At 41.2% G+C, this 19618-nt stretch overlaps 1 protein-coding gene across 1 annotated transcript in view; it reads left to right on the top strand.

The window, feature by feature from the left end:
• The window catches only part of CACNA1D (calcium voltage-gated channel subunit alpha1 D), a 289622-nt gene extending 271943 nt beyond the window's left edge, over positions 1 to 17679 (top strand). The window contains exons 41-46 of the mRNA XM_018555255.1: positions 512 to 879; positions 5968 to 6111; positions 6359 to 6522; positions 8306 to 8427; positions 12467 to 12787; positions 16652 to 17679. Coding sequence (XP_018410757.1) covers positions 512 to 879; positions 5968 to 6111; positions 6359 to 6522; positions 8306 to 8427; positions 12467 to 12787; positions 16652 to 16948 — 1416 coding nt within the window. The 3' untranslated portion in view covers positions 16949 to 17679. The remainder of the gene's footprint in view (positions 1 to 511; positions 880 to 5967; positions 6112 to 6358; positions 6523 to 8305; positions 8428 to 12466; positions 12788 to 16651) is intronic.
• The last annotated feature ends 1939 nt before the right edge of the window (positions 17680 to 19618 follow it).

Raw genomic sequence — 19618 nt, 5'->3', positions numbered from 1 at the left:
ATGATGTAATTTTTTGTTTTGTTCATCAAAGCAAGCTGTGGCTTGCCTTTTGTAATGTAGCCAGTGTACTGTGCATGAAATCTTACATCCTCATACCCGGCATCAGTTAGATATCGGGATGAGGAGTCCTGATGGAGGAGTGATGCAGGTGGTCACTTTGTTGGCATCAGGAGGACATCCAGTGAGAGCTGTGCTTCTGGCAGTCTATTTCACAGACACAATGCATGTGTGTGGTTGGGGTTTCAGATCCACCAGGTAGATTAAAAGGTTTTTAATTTGAGAGAACTGTGCCCATACCAACCAGCTAGATTCTAATTGTTACTTCAATAAGTAGGCTTGAAAATGGGAAAATGATTGGTTGCAGTGGAAGAAAATTGAATAATGTTAAAAAAAGGTACTTCTGCTTAGAAACTTACATACATATTTGGATTGTGTCAAATGCCTTGTAAAGGTCAAAGAATACGCTCGAAATGAGTTACAAAATTCTTAATGAACATCACTTCACTTGCAGAGGAATGGTGGTCTGTTTGGAAACCATGCCAACCATGTGGGGAATGACAGACGTAATTCCTATCAGCAGACTAACACCACGCGGCGCCCTCTGCATGTGCAGCGTCCATCGATCCGCTCTGCGAGCGACTTTGACAAATCTGTGTATTCCCACTCGGGCAACTCTGTGCAACACAACCATCACAACCATCAATACTCTGGGAAACATGTACCAAACTCCACCAATGCCAACCTAAACAACGCCAACGTGTTCAAACCCGCAAGTGGGAAACATTCTAGTCTCGCTGTTCATAGCCACGCGTCTGAGAATGGCTACTATACCTACTCAAAGAATGACTACGAGAAACCAAGAAAATCCAGTATTAAAAGGTAAATCTCACAGCAACATTTTTTTTTTTTAATAAAACTAATCCGGTAATGAATGTTCATCTAACTTGGCCATAGTGGCTCTCTTTTAGGGGGAAAAAACTACTTTTTTGGTGTGCCAAAGCTTTTCTGTTCTGAGTAACCAGGCTCTCAGCATTCCTGCTTGCACACTTCCAGTACAGGATACAGACACACAAATCTAAACATGCATGCACTAAACCACTGGTTAGCACATGGGGATGCAGAGACTTTGGCTAAGTACAGGAATTTACTGAGCCTCTTATTTGGATATATTCCTCCCATTAACAGGTTGAGGAAAAATAAGTGTTAAATTAAAACTGCTTTATGACATGTCACATCATTTTATATTGTTGGGTTCACTTGGAAGTCTCTTAAATGATGCAGAGTAGAGACACAAATCACCAGCACTCAATGATATCATCAAACATGTTCATTTCATTGGACAAACTGTCACAGTAACAGCAAGCCAACGTTTTCGGAACCACACATGGTCCCTTCCTCAGGGCACGTTTTTCTGCCCTGAGGAAGGGACCCTGTGTGGTTCTGAAACGTTGGCTTGCTGTTACTGTGACGTTTTGTCCAATTAAATGGGACATGTTTGATGATATCATTGATCGCTGGTGATTTGTGTCTCTACTCTGTGTCTGTACGGCGCCATCCGTGGTTGTCACTGCGAGCACCATTTTCTACATAGGCCTTGATTGCTGCAAGGTGTGCGGAAGGCTTCCCCATCTACCAATTTCTAAAATGATGCACACATTCTCTCTTCTGATTACTTGCTTGTATTGAAGTCCGCCAGAAAATGGAAGGTTAGATATGAGAATTCAGCTGTTTATGACTAAGCAGCCTCGGCTAGCTATTTTTTAGAAAATATAATTGCTGTTGTTTGGTAATAGCAGTGGCTCCCAACTAGTGACTTGTGACCCATGTGTGTCTCAACACAGTTTAATGTTCTTCTCACCAGGCTCTTAGGTACTCACACAGCTCTGCCTGAACACTTGCTGCTTTATATACTTTCTAAAAGCATGAATCTAAACAGAAATTACCTTTTTAATTTATATATTTAACATTTTAAATAAGGTGTTTTGAGTGTTACAAGGTTATTCACAAAAAGGTGAAGAGTTTGGAGAAGGCAGGAGAAGTGAACAATCTAGGACAACATAGCCGATTTGGAAGAACCCTCCAATTCAGCTCACTTTGAAGTTCAGCTATGTTGTCCTAGATTCTCCTGCCTTCTCCAAACTCTTCACTCTTTTGTGAATATAAAAGGATAAATCCAGTTATACTTTTTATGATATGAGCACAGGGGTGAATATCCTCTTTCAAACATTCATAACTGAGACAACAAAGGTCACATATTGAGACAATTTCCTTTGCAGCATTTCAATTGTCAGTTTATTTACCAAAATTTGATTCTACGTATGTTGCAAAAGGAAAAACTGTAAAAGATCAGCTCTCTCTTTTTAATTATTATTACAAACATAGAAAACGGTCAAACGTGTTGTAACTGAGAAGTAAAATGTTTTAGTGACTATAGAAATGATTCAAGTCATCCATCTCTGGATGTAGCTGACACATGAAACATATATTTTAATCTTTCAACTCCAGCTTTCTTAATTTTTTGCATGAAACATTAATTTTTTTCTTCTTAGACTCTCTGCAGGTTGGTGGCACTGTCTGCCTGTTGTTGTGTTGTCTACATATGTAATAACTGATATTTATTTTATGACTAATAAATATCTTCCCATATTTGTATGGCTTTTCCGGATAGGACCCGCTATTATGAGACTTATATTAGGTATGTTCCTCTGTGTCTGTGGTAACTGCTTGCGCCATACAATATATGTGAAGTCCATGGTTATTACATGCTCTGCTTCAGTGTTCTGTCTCTGCATGATCTGTGTATTTGTACTGTCCAATATTCACTCTGCGTCAGAGATGCCTTACAATACTTTCTAACCAATTTGTCCAGGTATCAGTATGGTAGCCAGGGGTGTCCTAATTAATGTGAACAGAGGATTCTTACATCAGCTTTTGTAAGAATTTGGTCAAAATGTAGAATTTTTCTAAATAAATGGCGATGCCCAACAATCTGCACAAAATGTCCAGGTCTTGTCATCATGAGGACTTTCACTACAGAGGGCATTTATTAAAGGGTAATCCCACTTTTCCAGGTGAATTTGGGAAAATAGAATTACCCCTACAATCTGCCCCCCCCCGCCTCTGCTGTATTTACCTTTGGCCCAACGCTCCTTCCCCTCCGCCATTACCAGTGTACTACCTGTACTCAGTACACAGCAGCGCACTCTGTATTTTAAATGTTGCTCACAAATAATAAGCAGTCATTGGTCAACGCTATTAACTGACAGCATTGACCAATGAGAAAAGCTTCTTGCTAAGAAGCGCTTCGATTGGGCAGCACTGACCAATGAATGCTTGCCATTCGCAAGCAAAATTTTAAATACAGAGTGCATGGTGCGCTGCTGTGTACGGAGTATGGGTAGTACACTGGCAAAGGTGGAGGGGAAGGAGCTTTCGGCCAAAGGTAAGAACAGCTGGGAGGGGGGGGGGGGGGATAGAGGGGGTCAGATTGGAGGGGGTAATTCCATTTTCCCAAATTCACCTGGAAAAGTGGTATTACACTTCAAAGTGATTTTACACTCAAAGTTTTTAAGCTATTTCATATTGCTGATTAACACTTACAATGGATGCTGCGCCTTGATTTTTAAAAGTTTTAGTCTCTGGCAGAATCAGCTGGTACCCTGAGCATTACACTGATAATCACTTTTATGGCTGCTCCTTTCCCTTACAGAATCCTATGGAGCCACCCTTGTCTGTGCTAGTAAGCTGTGTGTGTGTCTCCAAAACACAGCAAGCCAAGCCACTTCCTGTTCTTACCCGCTCTTCCCTAGAGGATGGGCAGCTACTGGAGACTGCTCTGTCCCTTGCGATCTTGTACTGGACAGGATGTTTATACCCAAAATGTTTTGGATTGGGTAGGGAAAGTTTAAAACCCTTGTTAGCTATTATTTTCCTGTCTGTGTCCTGTTGGAAGATTTCCCTACCCTAACTAAAACTTTTTACATGCACTTGAAGATTGCATATCTAAAGGTTTCCATAGTGGACCTACACAACGGTGCCAGATTTGTTGGCTAGCCCAGCTAATATATCAAAGAAATCATAAGGAATAATCTGAAGTTTAGTTGGTTTTCCCTCACTGTTTACATTTTTTCTCTGTCCATGTTGTAGATATCCCTTCACTTCTTGTACTGCTGACAACATTATCACTAAGGCAGGAAGTAAAGGGAAATCTGCCCAATGGAGTCTTGGACAACATTAAAATATTCACAGGGGTATTAACCCGCTGACTCAATCCAAAACATAAAATAATCACATTTTAATTTTCAGATCTTTATGTAAAGTCCTCATACTAGCAGTGAAATAACTGATAATGTATTTGCGTCTACTACACCAAACCACAATGCATTTAAGGCTTTGAACAGACTGAAGGAAATGTCGGTTGCATCCTCCAGTAAGTTTGGAAACCGGATTTCAGCTTTGTATAGAATACCCCTTCTGGGAATCAGATATTCATTTTTTTAAAGCTCACCTCTCAGCTCATAGAACTACTCCCAGCTCATAGAACTACTCCCAAAGTGCCAACACCCTGTAGTGCAGATAAGTAGCTTAGTTATGCTTTTTTCGTGTACTTGTGCCCTGCTGTTCAATATTTCAAGCTCGGTTCCTTATCTGCCATCCCAGTATTGGACTGTTGAATGACTTGGGTTGGGTCTTGGGGGGCTCTCTGGGTACACAGTCAAATATTTCAAGATTACTTACTTGGTGTGTGCACTTTCCTGGAATAGTTTTTAGTATGAAAACATTTAGAGGTGACTCACTTTAGGCCTCAATGTAGAATCGGGCCGTACAGATCCGTGTGGAGTGCACGGCCGTATCGGGCCATTCCTGGTAGGATAGGTGCTGCGTGTGATTGCGTGCAGCATCCTGTTCTTTCCTACGGGAGGACGCGGCCGTACGCTGTCGTCATACGCACACCCGAACTGCACATCCATGCGGGTCCAGGTGTCCGTGTTTGGACGCAGACAGGATCCATCCTGTCTGCGTCAGAGTACGGACCCCCGCACGAATGTGCAGCTCGGGTGTGCGTATGGTCGTGTCCTCCCATAGGCAAGAACAGGCTGCTGTGTGCAATCACATGCAGCACCTATCCCTCCTGGGAAATGCCCGATGCAGCCGTGTACTCAACACGCATCTGTACGGCCCGATTCTACACTGTGTGAATGAAGCCTTACAGCCCACATTAAATTGAACAGCTTAAATCTGCTAAATACATTTCAGGTGCACCTAAACAAAATGGGGGGGAATTCATCAAAACTGGAGCAGACAAAATCTGGAGCCGCTGTGCATGGCAACCAATCAGCTTCTCTCTTCAGTTTGTTCATTTAAGATTTGAAAATGAAAGAGAAGCTGATTGGTTGTCATGCACAGCTGCTCCAGATTTTGTCTGCTCCAGTTTTGATAAATTCCCCTTTGGTGTCTTACAGTTTGTTTTCTTTCTAAACCAGCTACAGTCTGAGTAGAAAACCTTGTCACCTGCCAGCAGCTCCAGAGAAGGACCTTTGCTTTCTGTGGGGAAGCAGTAGTGTCTCTGTACAGGTCCAATATGTCCCTGTTGAGTGAGACTTATAGCTCTGCAGTCAACACCCATTGATTGGAGATCTCTGGGTCTGACTCAGCAGGGGAATGCTGGACCTCTGCAGAATGACTGCTGCTTCCTCACAGGGAGCAGGGGTCTTTTTCTGCAGCATGCAAGACTTTGAACAGGTTACCAGGGATTTAAATATCCCTTATGTATGTATTTGTGACTATTAGGGGATTTTTTAAAATTAAAACATAGAGTTGTACTAACTGGCCCTTACAATGCAGGATTGTAGAGAACATTCTCATTTTTTCAAGCCTTGTGATGACCTTTTTGCAGTGGTGGGATGCAGTAGACCTATTAAACACACCAGTGCTAGTCCCCTTGATATATTGATGTTACTATCACAGATCAGAGTCTGGAGAGAGGAACATGCCTGTCATCTTCCGTGAAGATCCTGACTTTATGGACAATGAGGACCCATACCTGGGGGAGGCGGAGTATTACAGTGGAGAGGAGTATTATGAAGAGGACAGTATGCTGTCTGGAAACAGGTGAATGACCCCAGTACCATAACCAGGCTCTTCCATAAAACTGGAGGAATACCAGAATTGTAGTCCATAGCAGTCAATCAGATCAATCAGTAATTCATAGCAGTCAATCCTATATCTAGGACTGGCATTGAAAAATGACAGCTTTAATTGGGGGAAATGATGGGGAAAACCAAAATGTTTTCCTTTTAGTGCTATAGAGCCGTATATTCTCTATCTGTCCATCTCACTAGAATCTCCCTTAACTCAGGCCAATGTATGATGAGCCCACATTGTACCCAGCCAATGACCTCGACTATGAGCGGCCCAAAGGCTACCACAATCCACACAGCTTCTTTGAAGAGGAGGACCCACAGTTATGTTATGAATCAAGGAAATCGCCAAGACGGAGACTGCTGCCTCCAACACCTCCATGTGAGTAACCTAAATAAAACTCTTTCTGCATAGATTGTGATAGATTTGTTTGATCAGCTCCAATGGTATATTTAGAGGCATAAAGGATTGTTCAGTATAAAACAATTTGAGACCACTGGCTATACAGGTGAAACTCGAATAATTGGAATATTGTGCAAAGTTCATTTATTTCACTAATGCAACTTAAAAGGTGAAACTAATATATGAGATAGACTCACTACATGCAAAGCAAGATAATTCCAGCCGTGATTTGTCATAATTGTGATGATTATGGCTTACAGCTCATGAAAACCCCAAGAACCCCAAATCCACAATCTCAGAAAATGAGAATATTACATGCAATCAATAAAACAAGGATTGTACATAGAACAATATCGGACCTCTGAAAAGTACAAGCATGCATATGTACTCAGTACTTGGTTTGGGCCCCTTTTGCAGCAATTACTGCAATTACTTTTGCACGATATTCTAATTATTCGAGTTTCACCTGTATATGTTCTCCCAAAGATCAAACTGGAGTACAATGATGAGATAGCTGATCAGCTTGATTGGAATAGTTCATCTTTAGAAAATAGAACAGTGTATGGAGATGTCTGCCAACCACGTTATTCTCCATCTTGTCTGGGTTCCTTTCTTGCAAGCTTCTGTAGTTTCACATTGAAGTCCATGTAATAAAATGCTGATTCTTCCAGCAAAACGAATGTATTGAAATATTGCTTTTACACATTGTTGTCTTTTACACATTGTTTCATGAAAATGTCAATAATTATTGACAATTAAGAATTCTCTGTGCATTATAGCTTTAAAGCAGGCCAGGTGCATTGTGAGTTTGACATCAAAGGGCCACTTGTTGGACCCTATCACAGGCAGGTGAACCATTTTACACAGTCCTTGTTGCAATTTGACCAAATTCTGCTTTAAGCTGACGTTATTAATTTATTTGAATGTGTAAACATTTTCACAGATTAAATTATGCCATTTTTTTTTTTGTTGCTTTTACTGTTCTAGGCCTGAATAATACTAAGCAGATTTTAGGAACTCAAACCAGCTCACAAATATTGTCAGGTGTATCAGTCCTTCTCAATGACGTAGTTGCTAGACTGCCATAATTGTTGTTATAGGACACTCTGTTTTAGAGTTTGCATGGCAGACAAGGGAACACTTTACTTACTTCTTCCTCCTCACATGATACCTGTTGTCCTTCTCAGTGTGAATTCTATGGAAGGGTGTTAGGGGGCACAGCAGTAGGTAATTTGGTTCTTCAGCACCCAGAGGAACCTCATTAAAACTGAAGACATCTTATGTATGTGTACAAGATGCAAAAATTCCGCATCTTACCCTGCTCCGGAAGCAATATATTTCTACGGCCTGGCACAAGTTTTGTAAGCCAGTGCGAAGCAGTGACGCCCACCAACCATGGACATGTGCGCTCAGCCATTAAGCTCAGTGCAATCTTCCAGACCCAATGTTTGGGCCCCACTTAGCTGACCAGCAAGGCACATTTAACACGAGTCTGTAAACTTTGAGGATGAATTGCTCTACGGTACCTGCAGCACAGAGCTGAGTATCCCTAACTGTAACATTTAATAAAAACATATGTTCCAGCTGCAGCATTTGTGAATATAAGTGTGAGCCACAAACCTCTTATATAGTGACTCTGAAAGTGTATTTATAGACTCCCGAATAGCTACAGCAGGATAATAAAATGTATAATTGTTCTATTAAATGTCAGAAATGTCTTATATGGGATAAAAAGAATACTTATATTTCTCTGATGTTGCAGCCAACAGAAGATCTTCATTCAATTTTGAATGCCTTCGCAGACAGAGCAGCCAGGATGAAATACCTCTATCACCAAACTTACATCACCGTACAGCATTACCCCTGCATTTAATGCAGCAGCAAGTAGGTACCAGTTTCACCTTACCATCTGGAATAGTTTTTTTATAGGCAAGCTTCAATTCTTTAGGCTCTGATCCTGGTTGGGTGTTAACTGTCAATGCATTTATAGTGCAAAGAACAGCTCAAGGGAAGACTCCCAAGAGGTGAAACTGCAATAACAGATTGAGCATACTGTGTAACTGGATAATGGTGGCATTCTAGCACTGGTTCTAGGAGCAGCCCAACTGCAGGCCATTTTTTTCCTTTTAGTTTTTAGAAAGCTTGGGGTAGGGATAGAATTTTTCAGTCATATTTCTACTGCTGACATCCTAGAGATAGCCCATTGCATCCCATGCCTGGCTCCAACTGGCCCCAACACATGCAAGGGATGGCAGAATTATAGCACAGGCTGTTAACACTGCCTGCTCATGTGCAGCCTTCAGCATTGAGATCTGCATGCATCAACATATAAAGTGGAACATATGCCCCTTAGCCTGTGCTAGGTTTTAATCTGACAGTAAAAATAAGATTTTGTACTTACCAGAAAATCCTTTTCTTGGAGTCCATTGAGGGACACAAAGTCCTAAACCTTCTGGGTTATCCTGCTGCCTGCAGGAGCAATGACACTAGTAAACAAAAAAACTGCCAGCCCAGGGTATAACCCCTTCCTACTACCAGCATGCCTTAGTAAAACACAGGGGTGGAGGGGTGGGACCTGTGTCCCTCAATGGACTCCAAGAAAAGGATTTTATGGTGAGTACAACAATTCTATTTCCGTGCTCCTCCATTGAGGGACACAAAGTCCTAAGCCTTTGAGACATCCAAAAGCTGTCCAGCTTAGGCAACGAGTACAGGGGCCTTCCTGCAGCTGAAAGAAGGTGAAGGACAACTGCATCAGAGAGCTACGGGTTGGTGGATAGAGAAGAGTCTTGATTGAGAAATAAAAACATTTGCTAGAAAAATCACAGATTTAAAACTGCAGAGTTGAAAAAAGACTCCCATCAAACTGTTTACATGCCCAAACAGATATACGTATGGATGCAAACTAATCTTATCCTAAAAAGTTACTAACATTAAACCCCTTGTATATAATAAAGGGAAAATCGTCAGTGACACTGAGTCCTGCCCGAGGTCCGCCCCCTCGGACATGTTTCACCCAATCCTGGGCTTAGTCATATCTCTACGACTTAGCCCAGGATTGGGTGAAACATGACTTAGGAGGCGAACCTTGGGCAGGAGTCTGAAAAACCTTCAATAAACTGATTGAGCATGGAATGGAGAGTGGCCGGATTTTTCCTTTATTATATACCTGTTTGGTTGGGGCGAGGACACACTCCTGCCGGCGAGCACCCGGTTTGTCATTCCCCTGCCGTAGAGGAGCGGTGCTTTATTTCTATGCTTTGTTCTATTAAACCATTTCTGTGGATCATTAAAACGAGAATTTTCAGTTTTTATCTTATCCAAGTTTGAAGCATTGTGGATGATTCCTAGATGGTTTGGAGGCCACCAGTAAGGGCAGTGACAATCTGTTTATTGGGTTAATGTTGCTGCATCAGGAATTCATTCTGAACATTTTTGGTTTGGAATTTTGATAGCACAGTTGCAATCTATTCCATAGATGCATAGCTGCAAGAAAGATCCTCTGGAGAAAAAAAAACATTGTGGTGCATATATTGTAAAAAGTGCTGGCAAGTTTATTGTGCATGCTGGAGAGTTAAACCACCCAAATGGTTTTGATTATCCCTCGGGGACTCTGATGATTACATCTCTGTTCATTTGTTACATGGAACATGGCACATGTACCAGCTATAAACATTTAGAGCTCATTCACACCAGGGCAGCTTTGGATTAGCACGGTTTCTGTGCTGATCTCACATGGGAGGTTTTAGGAGTTTTTTATGGCACTTTAGTGCTGAAACCCAATTAAAAATGCCCAAAACTGTGCTAATCAGAGCGGTTCCATTGAAAGCTGTATGGAAACCGCAGTGCGGCAAAAAAGGGTCAGGGAGCAGCTCGGGCGGGGGATGGTTCGAATCGCGCTGAGCCGTGCGGTCGCATGAACGGTCCCCATAGCAATGTATGGGATTGTTCATGTCGACGGATCCACGCAGCCAAATCCCCTGTATATTATATATTGCTTGGTTTGTCTAGAGGAAATTTACTTGAGAGTAATACCTACCCTAACCCATGCTTGCCTGACAGCCCAATGTGGTCTTTTCTCCCACTTAGTGGTTGTCCCCATTCTATGTCCTCCGGGTTTTATTACTTTGTTATTTATTTAACTCATTATTGTGTGCTCCCATAGCAGTCGAATGTTGGTGTTTATTTTTTAACCTGCATTGGAAACTAACTGGGACAATCTCACTGGTTGCTTTAGGCATCACAAACACTTTTAAACAAAGCACTGATCACCTTTGGTTTTATTTATTAACCAGACTAACTGCCTACATTCTCCCAGTGCAGCCATTCTTATAAATAAGCCAAATAGTATTACCTTAGAGCATAAAACAAACCTCCACTTTCCATTTACTTCTATAGCCTCATGTGACATCCTTGTTTAATGTGATGATTGCCAGGCAGTAAATATGACACTATGCAGTGCACTAGAAGTCTTCAGCACTGCTTTCTGGCACAAGTAATGTTCCCTATAACAGTGATTAGTGTGTGTATCTCTTAATAATGTCCTGTAATTGTCTGGTCTTTGCTCCCGTGATCATGAACAATTCGTATTTTTCCTGTGATAGATCCCAGTCACCCCGCAGGGTGATCGCCTAATAAGATTCATATCCTCAGGACTGAGGCCTATCCATTAGAGGACAGTAATGATACTCTTTCATTACTGCTGTATAATTTTACCATTTCTCAGCCATTCATGGACATAGGAAAGAATACCTGATATTGTTTGGAATGTGATTTATGTAGACCCCAAAGCTGATTCGAAAAACTACAGCTTAAAGTGTATGTAATGAATAAAACTTTTTTTTAATTTTGGATAGAGTAGGAAACCCTTGTCTATTTTAATGCTATCCTTGTTCTCCCACACGTCCTGTCCTGTTGACAACGTTTGCAGACAGGAAGTGAGGGGAACCCTTTAGCAGCAACTCAGACAGAAATAAAAATACTTTTTTGATAGTAGAGTAAGGGAAGACTAGAGTCTCTCTCAGGTTTTATTGCAGGTTGTGTTCCTAATGGAGAAAATGGGAGAAGAAGTGATGGGAAATCTCTTCAGAAGGGACACCAATTGCAACAAAATACGTTGTAGTTTTTTCAGTAATACTGTATTCAAAAAGTGGTAGAACCGCTGTCAGGTTATTTATTACTATATGCATATTTTTGTGTTTTCACAACTGCTCCCTCCATTTGTGATACTGTCACAGGCAACGAAAGTATGGTGAAATCCCCCCAGTGGGGTCACAGAGTCCATAGGGTCTTGACAGAAGTATATGCGCTCCACCAGTCTTTCCAAAAGAAAAATGTTTTACCTGCAGCTGCTCTTTAAATATCCTGCGTGCAAGGTGAATCTCACTTATGGCTGTGATGCCTCAACATATGGCTACGTCTGCATAAAAATCAGAGGGTGACCTGAGCAAAACATGTCTTCTATGTACTCACTGCTAGTCCTGTTACTGCTTTAGAATCTCATTACATATAAAAATAAGCAAAGGCAATAAAAAGCTGTGATACCAGAAGTCCTAAGAGCTACCACACAAGTGGAAATTTGAGAGTCCTCTACCAGTAACAGGCTGTTTCACATCTCCGGGGATACATTTAAGCGGATCACTTTGCCTGGTGAATTAGTACATTTTTGCGGACATGCAGGTGAATCAATTCGCTCATCTCTAATAACATCTTGTTTGACCTCATTTATTAATGTGTCTGAGGAAAGATTGTTTTTCAGTTTCTACTGTCCTCTGTAGCAAACAATTACATGTTTCCTCTCCTATAATGACTGTCTAATTGTTGCATGGTTCTCCTTCAGCAACACAAATTCTAAAATAGGAAGTTGCCATACTTGGCTACCCTAATAGACCTAAAATTCTGTGTAATTCTCATTCTTTTCCAGATCATGGCTGTGGCTGGCTTGGACTCTAGCAAAGCTCAGAAACATTCTCCCTGTCGCTCTACAAGATCCTGGGCGACTCCCCCGGCTACTCCGAACAACAGGGACCGCACCCCATTCTACACGCCCCTCATCCGGGTGGACCATGCCGAGTCTAAGGAGCAGATGAATGGCAGTCTCCCATCCTTACAAAGAAGCTCATGGTACACAGATGACACAGACATTTCATACAGGACATTTAACCAATCCAACCTGACTGTACCCAATGACTTCAGGAACAAACACAGTGACAAGCAGAGGAGTGCAGACAGCCTAGTGGAAGCCGTAAGTAGTTTTGGCTTATATTGCCCACTGTACAGCTATTCAGAAATATGTGACTGCATTATACCCCTTGCAGGACTGTAGTGTGGCTTGTATGGGCTTATGTAATAACAACCAAAGCCCAGGTGTCACTGGCACCCAAGCCATGATTCTATAAAAAGCTACCCTTTGACCACAGTGAAAAACCTACAACAGTGACACATGCTGGGGTATGCTCCCGACCCTCATTAAACTGAGGAAACTGCTTGGATGAGCAGTGAAACCTCTTTACCACTCCTTGAAGAAGTCTAGATAATTGTGACTAACTACTACTAGCTACAACAGTGACACATTTAGGCTACTTAGTCCTCAACCATACAATTAGGGACTGGTAGGTCTAAAACGCATCCCTGTGTCATAAACCTTGACAGTCCTAGCTCACTTAAGGTGTAAATCTCTAGAAGAATCAAGAAGAGCTTACCCTTTGCTCCTAACCTTCTCAGCACTGTGGGTTAGAAAAAGGTAGCACATTTTTTCACAATGGTGGCACTGGTATAGCTATGATCTAGGAGGTCCTAGTGTAGGCTTTGGACCAGGTCCCCACACCTTTTATTGGATTCATCTCTTCTCATCCTCTATTACTAACCCTTAGAAATACATTAAAGCAGAGCATGCTGGACAGGGAGGTAAATATACAAGACGACCCCTCAACACAGCTGTGCATGGCTGAGGCAAAAACATCCTCACTTGGCACGCTTTGCTTTATTGTAGCTATACTAAGAGGCAGTAATGGGCGTAGGGTCCGACCATGGATCCACCTTGGAGCAGGAATCTAGCAACAGCTATGAATTCTATGACCCTGTTCTTGTGACCTGGATGGTGGTATAATTCCTACGATTATGGTAAGTTTAGTTGATGCATACAGAGAATCAAAGTATTTGTATAAGAGAGGGTACATCACTGACCCTGCTTTAGGGCAGTTAAATGTCATAGACCAGTTCACTAGAGAAAGGAAGTTCAGAAGATATTATTTCTAAGTTACGAACATTTCCGTATATTTCTAAAACCATACTTTGCTCTTCTGCTCAGGCTTTTTTAAAGAGAGCTAGTCCGTAATAAATATATTCAGCAATCAAAAATAAACCCTATATATCCTATTTTGCAAAACTGTTTGGGTTCTCCACTGTCTCTCACTGCCAAACAGAAATAAGGGTGACACTTCCTGAATCTTGGACCCTCCTAGTATTGTATACACAATAGCAATACTACCTCAACTAGGGAGATAAAGGGAGTGCAGCTAGAACTAAGCAGTGGGGATCAGTTAGAGCATGTGCTAGCATCATTTGAGCAGCAATGAACATACACCAAACAGCCATAACATTATGACCACTTGCCTAATATTGAGTAGCTTCCCAAAACAGCCCTAAACCATCAAGGAATGGACCCCACTGGATGTCTGAAGGTATGCTGTGGTATCTGGCACAAAGCCATTAGTAGCAGATCCTTTAGGTCCTGTAAGTTGCAAAGTGGGGCCTCCATGGATGGGACTTGTTTTTCCAGCACATCCCACAGATGCTTGATTGAATTGAGATCTGAAGAATTTGTTGTGTTCTTCAAACCATTCTTGAGCCATTTTTGCAGTGTAGCAGGGTGCATTAACCTGATGAAAGAGGGCACAGCCATCAGGGAATACAGTTTCGATTAGGGATGTACTTGGCCAACAACAATGTTTTAGGTAGGTGCTACGTGTCAAAGTAACATCCACATGAATGGCAGGACCCCAGGTTTCACAGCATAATATTGCCTAAAGCATCACACTGCCTCCGCTGGCTTGCCTTTTCCCCATAATGCATCCTGGTACCATCTGTACTATCAGGTAAGCAACGCACATGAACCCAGCCATCCACATAATGCAAAAGAAAATGTGATTCATCAGACCAGGCCACCTTCTTCGATTGCTCAGTGGTCCAGTTCTACTGCTCACGTGCCCATTGTAGGAACGTTTGGTGGTGGACCACAAGAGCTGCAGTTATGGAGTTGCCCTAGCCCAGTCGTCTAGCCATCACAATTCGGCTCTTGTTAAAGTCACTCAAACTCTTACACTTGCCCATTTTTTTCTGCTTCCAGCACATTAACTTCAGGGACAAAATGTTTACTTGCTGCCTAATATATCCCACCCACTTCCAGGCTCCATTGTAACAAGATAATCCATGTTATTCACCTCACCTCTCACAATGGTCACAATGTTATGGCTGATCGGTGTATATAGAGGAATAAAATATGAATTACATTTCTGGTGCCCTTTAAGATTTATATATGTCAACTGTTGTCAGCTAATTTTGCAAAGAGTAGGTGGCTGGTTCTCTTTAAGCTTCATTACCCACTTTGTATGTGTATCACCATAATTGTGCTCAGATATTACCAGCTCAGACATTCTGCTTAGTTAGAAGATTGTGGGGTAGAGACTGAGCTACAACAATGAAACTGGAGGAATAACATTCCAGGTATGTTTGTGATTAGAGTAGATGTAAATTCAGCCACTAAAATCTTATTAAAACCTAAACATGTAAATGTCATTTCAAAACTCATTTTAATATTTATAAATCTGTAGGTTTCATTTAAATAATATCTGGTGGTCCTGCCATGAAATTCCTTGTGCGAGCACTTTCCTGATAGGGTGACAACGGTCAGTCCCTGTCTCTTGTGTCACCATAACTCTCTCCCTCAGCGGAGACTACAAGCAGTTTGTGCTTACACACATACTCCATTGTAGGCCACCATCGGGAAACCCACCCTGAGAAATGAGCTGTAACAATTTAAGGTATGCATGCATGCAGACAGGAAGCAGCTGCTGAGATGCAGCAAAGGATGTATTTTACTAAAAACATGAACAAAAACATTAATAAAATGATTACAAAAAACAAAAACATGTCAATTGTTTCATACAGAATGCTTTAGGAAAGCTAAATGTCATTCAGTTAGGGTTTACATGCAAGTTAAAGATACATTTACACTTACAGCATAGGTGCATTTAGAGATTCCTGCATAAGGAACTTGCAGTTCCCTGCAGCAAGAATCCCAAATCTGATGTTTACAAGTGGCAGCTGTCACCAGTTTAATTTATTGATGGGGTGACAGCAGCGACCATTCACTTGAGTGGATGACAGCTGCCACTTGTAAATGGCAGATTTGGGATTCCTGCTGCAGGAAATTGCATGTTCTGATGCAGGAATCCCTGTACGCGCCTACATTGTAGGTGTAAATGTGGGATACTATGGGCAGATAATTAATTTTGTATATGTAGAGATAAGCACTAAGGGAGGAACTTAGCAAAACTGGAGCAGAAGAAACTGGAGCAGTTGCCTATGGCAACCAATCAGCTTCTCTCTTCAGTTTGTTCAGTTAAGGTTTGAAAATGAAAGGTGGATGCTGATTGGTTGCCGTGGGCAACTGCTCCACATTCTGTCTGCTCCAGTATTGATAAATTGCCCTCTAAGTGTCTTGACTCACTGCAGCCATGAGAAGTAATGCTCCATTCACATATAGCGTTTGTGTTTCCCACACGATTTTCCGCGCGGCAGACCATGCGGGACGAAAACGCTAACATTTTTAATGCACACGGATGCCACTTGTTTGCGGCTATTAAATAGGTGGAATCTGCCATATTATTGCACTTGTACTGTTTGTGCAATAATCTGAACGATGAACAATAAAGTGCACTGTTTCCTCTGTTTAGAGCGGCTGCACGGATACGCGCTGACGGCCGCTCCAGTGTGAATGGAGCCTAAGTAATCCTATTGTGATATTTGTATTCTTGGTATAACTGTCACCTGTGTTCATTCCATGTGGTACTCCATCCTCATTTAAACCTTGTTCTCTATATTGCAGGTCCTAATCTCCGAGGGATTGGGGAGATATGCTAGGGACCCCAAATTTGTGTCTGCCACAAAACACGAGATTGCTGATGCCTGTGAGATGACTATAGATGAGATGGAAAGCGCAGCAAGCAATCTTCTAAACGGCAGCATTCGTAACGGGACAGCAGGGGGCGATATGTTCCCAATCCTAAGTAGGAGGGACTATGATCTTCAAGACTTTGGCCCTGGGTTCAGCGATGAGGAGCCTGAGCCCAATAAATATGAAGAAGATCTAGCTGATGAAATGATTTGTATAACAACTTTATAGTATTTAATGAAGCTGTAAAAAGACACTTAGGATTCTATAAAAAAAAAAGAAGTGCCTCTCAGTTAATGAAGCATGGCACTAGAAAGGGAAAAAGACCAAGCCAGCTTTTTGTGGTCAGACGTGGTACATGCCATGGATACACGTTGCAGGTGCAACTTACCAGGACATCTGCTGTTGCAGGACAACAACTCACATTTTTCCTGGCTCTGGTGGATAATGTGTTTTTATGCAAAGTCTTCAGTATCGGAGTTCTAAGTGGTCAAGGAGGATGGTCAAACCATATTGTGTTCTATGTGAACAGTAGGTCGCATGTTGCACCTGAATCAGTGATGCAATTATGTGATATATTTTTTTTTTTATATGGTGATGACAATCAAAATGCCCTCGTCATTACCCCACAGCCATACCTACCATATCAGCTTCTTACTCGTTTACTAGGTCTGGTCGTTTTTTTTTTTATTGTATCTTTACTCTTGGCCAATGGGAAGGCCACCAGAGTTGGCCACCAGCAAGCTTCCACAGTCGCACCCTCTTCTAAAGTGCTGGTCCGCACATCGCATTACTATAGGCCCAGGAATCCCGCTGATGATGTAAAATTTAGTTTACATGGTGAAAATATCATTTTAATAGTCAACTTTTTTTTGACTATCACATTAAGGGCAAATGACACTGGAATCGCTGCAATCAATGCACTGACACCCAGATTTAAAAAAAAGCTTATAGCTGTTTAAGGGAAAAAAGACAGTTTAGATATTATGTAAATGATCTGTAATATATGCTAATTTGTATTTGTAAAGAGATGTTCTATATTTTGTAATCATTTATGGCAAATTGAACTGCAGCAATATCGAAGGGTTTCCGAGTTCATTTATCTCTGCAAAGATTATAAAGAAAATTATTATTATTTTTTTCTGCAAATCCATAGATATTTAGAACAATCTATTAACACAGAAAAGGTTCATTGTTTGTTTTTAAATAAAATTTTATGAAGAAAATCTGAATTTTTAAAATAAATATTTTATGTCAAATTTAATCTATCTTTAAAAAATTTAGATATGCAATTATTACAGAAAAAAAAGCTATTTCATTCATTTCAGGTGTTTTATCATGTGACAGTGAGCTACTGATCTTTTACTTTTATGAAATTGTTACATCAGTTTTTTGTTTTCCTTTCCAAGCAAACATTTTGTAATCTTGTTGGGAATCCTAAAAGGGAGTGCTGAATTAAATAAGGTGTTTCAAAGAGCACCTAGTGTTGGATTTGTTTTATAGAAGCAGCACAGTTATAATGTATAACATCCCAATATCCAACAGTTGTCCAAAGATGGCCGAGTGGTTCTATATATACACTTGACGGATATTTATATACAATATGATTCATTGTAGAGCAAGCCTGAAGGCAGATCCTGGACTCTCAACATTGTTTCTGCACTGCCAGCACATATTGTGATATGTTAAGGGTGTTTCCCATCTATTAAATTTGAATGTTGTGATGTATCCTTTAATACAGACACAATCTGAAAGACACACTATAAAGTCTGATAGCCAAACCATTGGGGTGGTCACCTAGTTATTACCAATTGTGAAAATATTGGTTGGATGAAAATAACAGCTGCAAGGTTTCGATTTCTTGACACCTGAATCTCAGCTCTACTGCCAATCCACGATACATGTTAAAGGTTCAAAATCTATGACACCTTCCATTTTCTTTCGCCAAATTCAAAACAGCCACATTTTATTAACAAACTACTTTAAAGCGTATCTAAACTCAAAAACAAACATTTTGTATATTGCCGCTTACCAGTCCTTAGATGGGGTGGCTGCATTGGTTTTCTTTCTTCAGGCTAAAGACATTTTCAGTAAGTACAGAAAATACTTGTAGATCTTCCCAGAAATGCCGTGTCCTTGTCACTTCCTGTAAGCTAAAAATACACAAAGAACCTTATCTTTATTGTAAACTACTACAGTAGTCCCATCAAGCTACCATGTGATGGAGATGTACAAAGGCAGATGTGTGACAACCACAGCTCCCTCTGTAGACACAATGGAGAAATAAATGTAGACACAATGGGACAGGAAGTGTGTTGTTGCAGGATTACCAAGTGAAAGTAAAGGGAAAAAATCCTGAAAAAAGAAAATGAATGCAACCTCCATGTTTAAGGACTGTTAAGCTGTAACAAAAAGTTTTGCCGTTACATACACTTTAAGGGAACTTTTCAATGGAGTCCGACATAGATAACTTCTCTTTTTTCACATGCAAGTCGATTGGCTACAAGTGTGCAGATGAGGGCTTCTGACCAACCTAATCTGCATACACGTTCTAGGTCAGTGATTCAGATTATTAAAGCTAGTGAGCCATCATAATAGCCAAACAACTAGCAACGTAAGCAGGCAATCAGCATTGGCGGCCCCCATTTTTGTCTATAGAAAGGTTTGCTTAAGGTTTTATTGCTGTCTTTGCCCCAACTGGGGAGATACACCCTCTCGCTTTGCCTGATGGGCATTGCCAGTGAGAGGAAAATTTCACCCAAACAAGAAGTGAAGGTAATCCTCCAATGAGGGCATCTGTTCCAGTGACACCCGTGTAAGGGAATTCGCTTGCTTTCGGGAGATTTCCCTCTAACTTATTTGCATCACTGGGACAGGAGCTTAAGGGAAATCCCCCCCAAC

Source organism: Nanorana parkeri, unplaced genomic scaffold (genome assembly GCF_000935625.1).
Source record: "Nanorana parkeri isolate BGI_ZX_2015 unplaced genomic scaffold, ASM93562v1 scaffold189, whole genome shotgun sequence".
Lineage (NCBI taxonomy): Eukaryota > Metazoa > Chordata > Amphibia > Anura > Dicroglossidae > Nanorana > Nanorana parkeri.
Note: the sequence above shows the minus strand (reverse complement) of the source record. Positions and strands in the feature narration are given on the sequence as shown.